At 41.6% G+C, this 11,312-nt stretch overlaps 1 protein-coding gene across 1 annotated transcript; it reads left to right on the top strand.

The window, feature by feature from the left end:
* Positions 1-1,353: 1,353 nt before the first annotated feature.
* On the top strand, positions 1,354-7,256 carry LOC310965088 (inositol hexakisphosphate kinase 2-like). The gene is made up of 5 exons (XM_083938498.1): positions 1,354-1,853; positions 3,390-3,624; positions 4,283-4,434; positions 4,770-4,945; positions 5,951-7,256. The coding sequence occupies exons 1-5, from the start codon at positions 1,583-1,585 to the stop codon at positions 6,575-6,577; spliced, it is 1,461 nt and encodes a 486-aa protein (XP_083794624.1). The 5' UTR covers positions 1,354-1,582; the 3' UTR covers positions 6,578-7,256.
* Positions 7,257-11,312: the final 4,056 nt, after the last annotated feature.

Consider the following 11,312-nt stretch of genomic DNA (forward strand, 5'->3'; position numbering starts at 1 on the left):
GCCACGTCCAGCTGTTAGTGACTCTCTTCAATTTCTCCATTAATAGTTGATCAACGACAAAAACTGTCCCAATGGCTTATTTAATGTGTATTCCTGCCAAAGAAGACCATGGGATGCTATAGCGCTGGAATTACACTTTACGTTTTTTTGCTTGATTACGTTGTAGTCTGGCTCTTGGTATTTCACTGACAAACATAAGACATTGACCCTCAGACCCCGATCGATGTGCCAAGAATAAATTAAGTTTAAGTGTGAAAACAATAAAATGAAGACGTCAGATGGTCGTCAGACTGCTTGGGTAGCCGATCCATTTGACAGCCCACTCGCTCTGACATCTCTCCATTAATTGCATTCCTGTTGGTCCTGTTTGTGCGTGTGTTTGTATTTTTGTATTTTGGGCGTGTGTGTAACATGAATAATAGAGTGAAAAAAATTGAATTTTCTTTTTTATTAATAAATGAGTTCTTCTTCTTCTTCTTCTTCTTCTTCTTCTTCTTCTTCTTCTTCTTCTTCTTCTTCTTCTTCTTCTTCTTCTTCTTCTTCTTCTTCTTCTTCTTCTTCTTCTTCTTCTTCTTCTTCTTCTTCTTCTTCTTCTTCTTCTTCTTCTTCTTCTTCTTCTTCTTCTTCTTCTTCTTCTTCTTCTTCTTCTTCTTCTTCTTCTTCCTTCAAAATTGTTTTAAGCAGAGATTCAGGAGGACTCAATGGGAAACAGTCAGAGTTAGAAGCCACAACATTTCAAAGCTGTAAATACCTATAGAAATGTGATTTAGGAAGACCATATTTCTGTTGCAATTGTATAAAAGTTGCAAAGTTATTTTCAATGTAAAGGTCAGAAAGTGTACCTATTCTATTTCTTACCCAGACATTAAAATCAGGCCAAGTTTTCTGTGTAGTTAGTCTTGCAAGTCTGGCTATTTGTTTGCCACATTTGCCGTGGAAGGGGGGTAATTGTAAGTGCCCTTAAAAATGTCTGTGTTCCTATCTCCCCCGTTCTCTGTTGTTCCCTACCCTACACCTCACTTTATATGAGGACATAATGCTGCTTGTTCTGTCAGGTTGCTAAAAACCTTCTTTAACATTGAGAAGCCCAGCTGGATTCAGCTTCGCCCTCCCTCCTTGTTTTGATTCCTCTTTCCTCTCTCTCACTCCCTTCCCCAGACTCCCCCCTCCCACCACAGTCTTTGTTTGCCTGCTCTTTCCCCTTGAATGGTTACCACCCAACAACCTGCTATGGGTGCTCCTGATTGGTGGATTGCTTGTGATGGGGGTGGGCCCACTGTTCAGCTTGTGAGAGCTTTACCAGTGAGCCAGCACTCAGCTGTCATACAGCATTCAGTCTCAAGTGGAGGCAGAAGCAGGACCTGTCTCTGTTTTCTTTTTATGCCACTGCAGCACTAGTCCAAACCTCAACGTTTAGAGGACTTTCTGTGGGTTTTTTTCCCCGTTTTACTACAAGAACTGCCAGACAAGGAGTTAAAAAGGAATTAAATATCAATTAAAACTTGGCATTTTATTCTGTTTCTCTTTTATTTCCTCCTTCTTGTCCTAATGATCACTGTGGTGTGGTCAGGGCCAGAGGAGGATGGGTCCGGCTGTGGAGGCTCAGGCCCAGAAGGCCTTAGATGCAGAGCAAAAGCCGCAGCAGCAGCAGCAGCAGAACCAACTGCAGCAGCACCAGCAATGCTACATGGAGAAAGGGGTGATGCTTGAGCCCTTCCTACACCAAGTGGGGGGACATTGCTGCGTCCTGCGCTTCGGGGAGCAGACAATATGCAAACCCCTCATCCCCCGCGAACATCAGTTTTACAAGAGCATGCCTGCCTCAATGAGCAAGTTTACCCCCCAGTATCGAGGTAATGCAAACTATCTGTTTCAAACCTGTGTTGTGGCTGTTGTCTTTTGTTGTGCTGTCATGCATCTCTCGCTCTCGTTATTTCACTGCTCTGTATGCATAAGTGCAAGTCAGGTTGGAATTGATTTTTTGTGTACATTGTGAGAAATACTCCTGCTCAAGGGTTGTTTCTGGGTTAATGCTAGCAGCATGTACCAAATTGTGCCACAGGAGGATGCTGCAGCTGAGACTGCCAGGGGGCCTGCTACAAACAGGTCACCCGGTTGTGATGTCCTGTTTGTAGAAGGCTGGTACCAACACAGGTTAAGTTAGATTTGCCCCATTTTTTTTTCTGGCACACAGCTAGCACCGTGAAAAGTGAGATTCTTCCTAGTTTAGATTTGGAAAATTAACTAAAGAGGTAAGTAGGCAGAACTCTGGTCCACAAACATCAGCGTCATGAGCAAACAGAGCTGGATGTTTAACATGTCACCTCTTGATCATACCTATAAATCTCTTTTTATTAGCTCCTCAGGTTGCTTTTTTAATCTGTGATACAGGTCTAATCATAACATAACAACATCCCTTTTTCAAAATACTGGGACTAAAAACAAACTTCTGATAATGTGACTGTCAATTTAGTTTTGTAGTCTCTATCTTCTCCTTCCTTTGCTTCTTTATAAATATTTTGGTGGCAATGGCACCTTCATTTCAGCATTTTCTCCTCTATCTTTATGGCACTTACATTGTCAGTCCTCGGTTCCTTCACCTTATTTCACCTTCTTGTTCAGTCATATTATAGGACACCATGGGGAGGAATGGCTGTTTATGATTCAAGCACATATTGGTAACCTTTGCTGTCCTGCTGATTATTATTTCTTGCCTGTAGACTTGCATCGTATCTTTTTTTTTTCAGTTTTTGTGTGCAGTAATGATGTGTGGCATATTGTATATATGCATATATGTATATTATTTACAGTGTGTATTAGGGATCGAGTGATATGTATTTTTAAGGGCCGATGCCGATTTTTTTTTCACCAGCCTTAGCCAATGACCGATACTATGACCGATATTTGGAGCCGATAATACTACTGCTCCCTCAATTTAAATCAGAGAAATTTCAGAGTGATGATAACATATGTAACAAGTCAGAACTTACATTTTGTAGCCTTGTGTCATTTGTATGTTTGGGCTGTTATTTAGGCAGTGTAGCAGCCTATATACCTACCTATATATAATATAGCTGTGACATCGCAACTGTACAGAAATCTTGACAGCTCGTTTAAAGACACGTTTTCTGAATATAGGCTGTGTGCATTTCTCTGTGGCTTTAATGTTTCTATATGTTCACAGTATTTATAAAGCACTCTGACCTGCTTCATAATAATAAAAACATGGACATTTAACGTTACAAAATGAGACATTTAAAACTTATTTTGTGTGTTGCGTTATCTTGTCAGCTTCGTTGTGCTTGAACATTTTTTTTATTCTCTTCACAACTCAATGTCACAAATGTCTAACAGACATCTTTCTGTTCCCCTCTATGTCCCACTCTCAGGTGTGGTGTCAGTAAGCTTCGAGGAGGATGAAGAAGGGAACCTTTGCCTCATTGCTTACCCCCTCCAGAGTGACCTGGCGGTAGATCTGGGGAACATGGACCCCTCTGCAAATTTCGAACCCAAAAGCGAGACACCCATGTGGGGGAAAATGATGGCATCCTCGTCACTTGTGGACAGCAAAATTTACAGCAAAGATGGCCGAAGCTACCACTCTTGTAAAGACAAGTACAAGAGGTGAGATGAAAGAAAGAGACAGCAGTATCCCAAAGGACTTGTTACTCATGATAAAGTAGAAAGTGTAGTCAATGCATCAGCAGGCGGGGGCAATGTGAGTCACTTTCACACTTAAACAGAGGCTCATGTAAATCAACTTGAAGATGATGCATTGATCACTTCAGAACTGTTACACAACCATGATTTACAGTATTTCAAGCTATCTTTCCATGAATGGTAAAGCTGTAGACTTAAGACTCACATTGATGTACACAAAACCAACAAAATTGTCTCTAAATACTGTGAGAGGCTTATCCTTGGCCTTGGCAGCCAGAGAGAGAGGGTCACATCCTCAGGGTTACATAACTGCAATAGTTGCATGTCTGTGCATAGACAAACACAACATTCGGTCAGCCTTGGCTAGAGTTGTGGAACAACTGATGATGGCTGATAGCAAATTATGTGTGGAAGTTTATTTTAAATGTTTTGGACGGATGGTATTGAGTGAAAGACACTATTCCATTGGGTTCCTCCAGTATAACAGTTCATTACCGCCCTCGTGTTTTATGCTCCACTGACATAAATACTTTAATCACGTACACAAGCAGATACTGGGTCTGTTTTTTCTCTCTTCTTTGTGCCTAAAATGAATGTTTTTCTCTCTCCGTCTGCTGTCCAGTTTCCACAAGTTGGAGGAAGTGCTCTACTGCAGACTGGAGCGTAGTCACAGTAATGCTGTACCACAGCTCAAACAGAACCCCTGGACCCTCTCAATTCAGCAGTACCACCTGCAGAAGTTGAAGGACGAGGCCATGCACTGCAACCAATACAGTATCCTTTCGCTGACTAAGAACTACACTGTTCCCGGATAGAGGACATTGCATGGACACCTCAACACCTGCTTATTTAAATTCAGTTGAAATGTCTGCATGTTTATCAGTGGCTGCAGCACGTTGTCTACCTACTAATGTCCCGTGGAGTTGTGCTTCCAAAGCACTCCCTCTTGAATGTACATACAATACTGTAAAGATTCATTGAATACAGTCAAACCTATGAAGGGAAAAGCTTAGATGTACAGTTTTTTATCTAACCTTATCAAGCAAGTATGTTGTAAGCTCATTAGTGTAAAAGAAGTCCACAGTGGCCTCCTTGACTCAGTTTACCAGAATTCATCCTGCTGGAGAATCTGACATGGCGGCACACGTTGCCATGCGTGTTGGACCTGAAGATGGGCACTCAGCTGTATGGAGACGAGGTCACAGAGGAGAAAAAGGCCAGAAAGCTTCGCAAGTGCCAGACCAGCACAGTACCCGTAATTGGAGTCTGCCTCTCTGGCATGCAGGTGAGCTTTGAGCAAGGACTGGCTTCGGAGTTCATGGCTCCTTCCTAAAGAAATCATTGGACATTTTTGGAAATAATATATTTACTTTCCGATGGAGAGTTAGATTAGAAGATGTATAACGTTTTCATATCTGTCTGTTAAATGTAAGGCTGCAGCCATTAGCTCAGCACAAAAACTGGAAACTTGGGGAAACTGCTGTCCTGACTAAATCCAACAGTTACAAAATCCACCTACCAGCACCTCTACAGGCCCTGACACACACCCTGACACACATCACATTATATCTTGAATCTCTTCAACAGAAAACGGTTCATAATTATAAGATAAGATAGCCTTTATTGTCATTTCACAAGGTGCAGTACAACAAAATTAAGTTAATCACATTGTTCGTGTTATTGATGCTCATGCAAGGTAAATATAATTAATTCTTTCAACATCAAGTTTGCATTTTAATGGGCTAACTGGCTAACTAGCATCTTGAGCCGTCCTATCTGTCTTCCAGTTTCCCTTTTTAAATGACGAACACAGACTACCACATGCCTGCTGGTTTGGAGAGTTATTTCCTCTCACCCAGGCACAGAACTTATGTGCTAGTTAGCTGTCGGCTGTAGTCTTTACAAACCGAAATCACACCGCTTCCGCTACCCAAATCTTGTCCTGTTGCCTACAGATTCTACATTCCTATGGAAAATTTGTTCATAAAGATTATTCCTTTAATAACCTGACTACCATGAACTGTTTTTAACCTGCATCTGAAATTAGCACCAAATGGCTTTGACATTTAAGTAGAAACTAGATAAAATATGAATAAGATCAAAACATTTGTTGCACAATTAACTGTAAATTGACTATAATAACCTTTTATCTGCTCAGTCTAATCCAGGTGAGACAAAGACAATTTTAGTCTGTACTTTCAATATAGTCAAACAAATCTTGGGTGTTATAGAAGTAGCCAGTATTCCTTCTGTACTTTTCCAACTCCTCTACGTCTCACCATCCCTTCAGGTGTACCGGTGTGACACGGGCCAGCTGATGTTCATGAACAAGTTCCATGGCCGCAGGTTGACAGTGCCAGACTTCAAGGAGGCTTTGTTCCAGTTCTTCCACAGTGGACGGCGTCTACGGCGTGAACTCCTCTCGCCAGTGCTACGCAGGCTCAGAGAGTTGCAAACTGCCCTGGAAACCTGTGAATCCTATCGCTTCTACTCCAGCTCCCTGCTCATCATCTACGACGGAGCGCCCCACCAAAAACACACTGAGGACAGCCACTCTGAAGAAGAGGAAGAAGAAGAAGAAGAAGAAGATGATGAGGACAAGGAGTTGGAGGCTGAACCTGAAATGGAGGAGGAGGAGGGTGAAGTAGCAGGTGCACTTGGTTTTCCTCGCAGACCCTCCACGTCTAGTGATGGCAGCATCAGTGGCGGGAGCTCAGAAGACAGCCAGGCTTGCTTGTCCCGCTCAGAACCCTGCAGCCCCGTGGTGGATGTGAGAATGATAGATTTTGCCCACACCACCTGCAGACACTACCAGGGGGAAAGCATGGTGCACGAGGGCCTGGACAGCGGCTATATCTTTGGTCTCCAGAACCTGATCACCATCATCTCTGAGCTGGAGACCCACAGGACGGACTAAAAAAACAACATGACACACATAAATTCAGACACAGATGCACTGTAACACAGAGGAGAAAAAGGTCTGGACTGCAGAAGTGGAGAGAGATTTCTCCTCTCCTCATCAAAATCAGACTTTGTTGTAGCTGGCCCACTTCGTGTTTTTGCCGTTGGTGCTTCTCTAATGTTCCTGTTGTACTGTGTCTGTCCATCTTCGGGATACGAAAGAGACCTGCACATAACGTAGACGAGCCATCTGTGTGACTGATGCAGTGATTTACCTGTTGTGATCATTCAGATTAACCCAGTTCACCGTTAGGACAGAAGGGTAATCAGCAAAAAAAAGCATTTTGTAGTGTTGAGACAGTAGAAATGTTTTCCTTATTGTCCGATTCCAAAGAAGGCATCAGCATTTTGCAGATGCAAACACATTCTGTTGGACAAGTGTGTGTTTACACTGGGACTGGACTATGTGAGAGAGCAGGAGTTGAATGTGTATAAGGACGGAGCTGATAGCAGAGGAAGTGAGCCCACACCCTCCAATCTTCTTTTTTGCCTGTTCACTCAGCCATCCTTCTTTCCCTGTTCATCCTCACTCAGAGAGACTATCATATAGACATCAGGTACAGATGATATAGAGTTATTTCTTTATTTGACATGTTTTATCAAATAAACTGAAAACTCAAAATAAAATGTGGATGAAGAGTACATTCCATGTTATTAATGTTATAATAATAATATTCATTAATATTGTTATTCGACATGTTTGGATACCTCTATCTTGTGTATGTGTTGTCCACAGTTTGTTGGGGAAGAAAATAAAGGCGTGGGTTTGTGTTAACACCTGTGTCTTCTGACAAGCTTTTTAATCACTAGGTTAAAGGTCCCATATCATGCTCATTATCAGCTTCATACTTGTATTTGGGGTTTCTACTAGAACATGCTTTCATTTTCCAAAAACACATTTTTCACATACTGGGAGCCCCCTCTTGAAAAAGCCCAGCCTGCTCTGATTAGTCAGCGTTTTCAGGGTCTTTCGCATCTGCACCGTCATTGCAGACAGGGATCAGTTTATCTGTGACATCACAACCGTACAGAAGTCCAGATGGTGCATTTAAAGACACAGTTTCTGTATACAGGCTGTGTGTTTCTCTGTGGATCGAGAGCTTTCATACTTTCACAGTATTTATACAGCACCTTGACCTGCTTTATATCAAAAAAGACAAAAATCTCGCTAGTACAAGCACATGATGACAGAATAATTAATATCTCTACAAATACCCTGGAAAGTATGATAGGACAACTGCATTCAATATGAGCAGGTCCACTCTCACTGCATACCTGTGTTGACAAATTACTGGAGCAAATGCCAGGTCTGAGGCCTATAATTTAGCTGTTGAGAATTAGAGACGGGTTGTCCTGGAGGAGGATGACGTCACACTGGGTTGTTTCAGCCAGTCGTGGTCGTCTCTAACCAGTCCGAGGCAGACAGGGAGGGGATGAACAATCTGCTCTCAGGGTGGCAGGCTTTGTGTCATGCGAGAAGTACCAGCATCTGCGTAGAGTAGAGCTACAAAGCAGACACTGGCTTGTGTCAACATAAAGAATGGGCCTTTATCACTTCAGTGTCTTCTCTCTTCAGTTCTGCTTCCACAGATTTCTAAAAATACAAAGTAAATTTTATATTCATGGTAATTTTTTAAAGATACATTTTGATGTTTGACATTTAAATCTTAGCATAGTGTACCCACCCACAGCAGCATTATTTTGTTAAATTAGAGCCGATATCTGACATAGTTTGAACCCTTTTCTCACATATCAGTTAAAGTACATCAGATTATGAGGGTTGTGTGCTTGTTTCAGTTTATGCTGAGAATAGCGTCCTCCTAACCTGACTCTCACCAGATAACTTTCGTTTTGCCTAGCTCCACTCAACCATCTGGATTCACTCCATAGGAAAGTGATTTCAGGGTCCGCAAAAAATGGTCAGGACAATCAGGACCGCCGGGCGGGGTTTTATAGATGTTACGTAGCGGAGAAACGAATGTGGCGGCTCGCATCGAGGAAGTAGACGTCAATATCGATGCTGCTATTTCATCCGTGTTGTCCAATCTAGAAAATATTTATTTTTTAAAAGAACACCAGAGAAGATGTGAGTAATTGAAGTAGCACGTCAATTAAGATGATGGACAAGTGGTTTATCCAATCACATGCAAGGATTTTTGATAAGGCCGAGCCTCCTGAAATCCCTTCCAAGTCGAGAGATCCCAGGTGGTTGAGGGAAGCAAGAAGGAATGAAATTCATCTGGTGAGAGTCAGGTTAGCTGCGTCCTGCATGTCACCATCCGTCACATGCTTGCTGGGTTTTCAATATTGAAAACATGAATAGGTTTGCCCATGAGGTCTGACATACAGATTCATATGATTCAAATCAAGTGAAAAAAGGAAGGAAAGGAAGAAAACCACACTTTAAAAATGTGTCAACACAAAAGTTCTGGAAGGATTTCGTGTACAGTATGCATACTAATTATATACTTGTATGATTAATCATCTATACAAATAACGTATTTCTCTACTTTTACACACTTAAAAATAAAAGTTTTTATTTGTGACTTGAATATCTGAGAAAAAATATTTCAGTCGGCTTATGTACATTTAATATTCAGTACAACAACCTCACTGGTTGACTCTCAACACAAATGCTCTTTCCGTAAGGCCGACCGATGGAAGAAAACGTCAACATGTTATTATTAGTTATAAAGGAGAACTCTGCCTGTATTAATTGTTTTGTGTTGCGAAGTCAGCAGAAGGTTCGGGATTGCTATGGGAAGAGCCAAGATAACTTACTATGTTTTCTAAATATATCACCATGACAACCATTACTGTACAAACTGCATGTTTAAATGTTTTGGCTCTGATGACTTCCCTCAGAACATGTTGAGACACTGGTGTTAATTGTACTTTATGCTTTCTTCTTGTACAAGAATAAAATTGTTTTTATTATAACTTGATTCTGGTTCTGAACTGGTGCATGTGTCACTACTTTTTCTAACACGGACCCTGCTTATTCTGTAATCCTCTGGTGGTTTAGGACAGGCCAGTAAAAGGTCAAAGTCTTTACCCAGTAAAGGACAGACACTTTAATCTTCCAGAGTCGAGGTCAGGGCAGTGTTAGGAGGGAGCCCATACCATATTTACATGCCACTTTATGATGCAGAGGGATAGAAAGATTGATAAATGAGAGCATGGAGAGACGTAGAAGATGAACTCTTCCATCTCCTCTCTGACATCTACTGTGTGTTAGTTGGGTAGGTGGTGGTGGTGGCGGTAGTGGGGGGGGGGGGGTTAGCTAATGTTGCGTAACAGCCTCAGGATCAGTGGGCTGCTTTTAACCATCAACATGATCCCATTCTGTCATCAAAGTGTGTGAATGCATATGTATATTACAACCCACATATACCATTGTTTACTTTCATTATACTGTATCCCATAGTGCTTGCATACCACTGTATGAGTGTGCGTGAGCGTCCTCGTAGCCCATTGCTTTGTGAGGGGTGACACTGCAAGTAGAGCAGTTGCATAACAGCGGTTACAATCACTATGGCAACAGCAGCCTATGGTGAGAATGAAATAGTGTCACGGCTTTATCACATAGCCACAAGAGTCACACCCCCGTTCATCAAAATATGAATACACTCCGTCACTACTCTATTCATTCATCAAGTCTGCTCCATCATCTCATAAACATTCAGTCAGTACATTGCACATGCTTGCATATGGAAATAGAAGCAAAGCACAGAGTCCTGTATTGATGAATGTTTTACCTGCAAAAAACAATAATTGTATTACTTTGCATAGCAAAAGTCATTATTTACCAACTGAAGCTCAAGGTCATGCATGATGCAAAATTAATTTCACTTGTTTGTTCACGGCATCAACTCATTTCCTCATCTCTCAACAGTTCACTCATTATGTGCAACAGACTGAGGATTACCTAATGACTATGAAGAACTATGAAGCTCTTCTGCATATGAGGGACAGTCCACACCAAATATGTTTCACATTTTCCTCTCAAATAGAGATATGACAAAATGGTGTAGAGCTTTATTAACTTTTTTTGTTACTAGGTGTTTGCATTTTGGGTTGTGTGTGTGTGTGTGTGTGTGTGTGTGTGTGTGTGTGTCTGTGTGTGTGTGTGTGTGTGTGTGTGTGTGTGTGTGTGTGTGTGTGTGTGTGTGTGTGTGTGTGTGTTTGTGTGTTAGAGAGAGAGAGAGAGAGAGAGAGAGAGAGAGAGAGAGAGAGAGAGAGAGAGAGAGAGAGAGAGAGAGAGAGAGAGAGAGAGAGAGAGAGAGAGAGAGTCTGTGTGTTTCATACCGTGTATAAATTCTTGAATCGTAAATCCCTCACTCTGTTAATGTTTGCATGAATCCTCATAGATGTTCAGAGGCGCCGCTTGCCAGCAGGCAAGCCAGGTGACTGCTTGGGGCCCCAGGGCAGTAGGAGCCCCCAAGGGCTGACAAACTTTAAACTACAGCAGTGACAATGCTCAAAGTTAGGACAGTAGGAGACCTGACTCCACCCAAGTTTTTGTTGTTCCGGTTCTGTTTTTTCCTTTTGTTTTGTTTTTACTTTTTCTTAATATTAATGTTTGAATTGCAAGTTTTTTCCAAAAAATGTTTATATTCATATTTTTTAAATAGCTATCTTTGAAAATAAATGTAATTTCACAATTTATTTTGTTGGTGGTTAATAATAAC

The sequence above is a fragment of the Echiichthys vipera genome (assembly GCF_963691815.1).
Source record: "Echiichthys vipera genome assembly, chromosome: X".
Lineage (NCBI taxonomy): Eukaryota > Metazoa > Chordata > Actinopteri > Perciformes > Trachinidae > Echiichthys > Echiichthys vipera.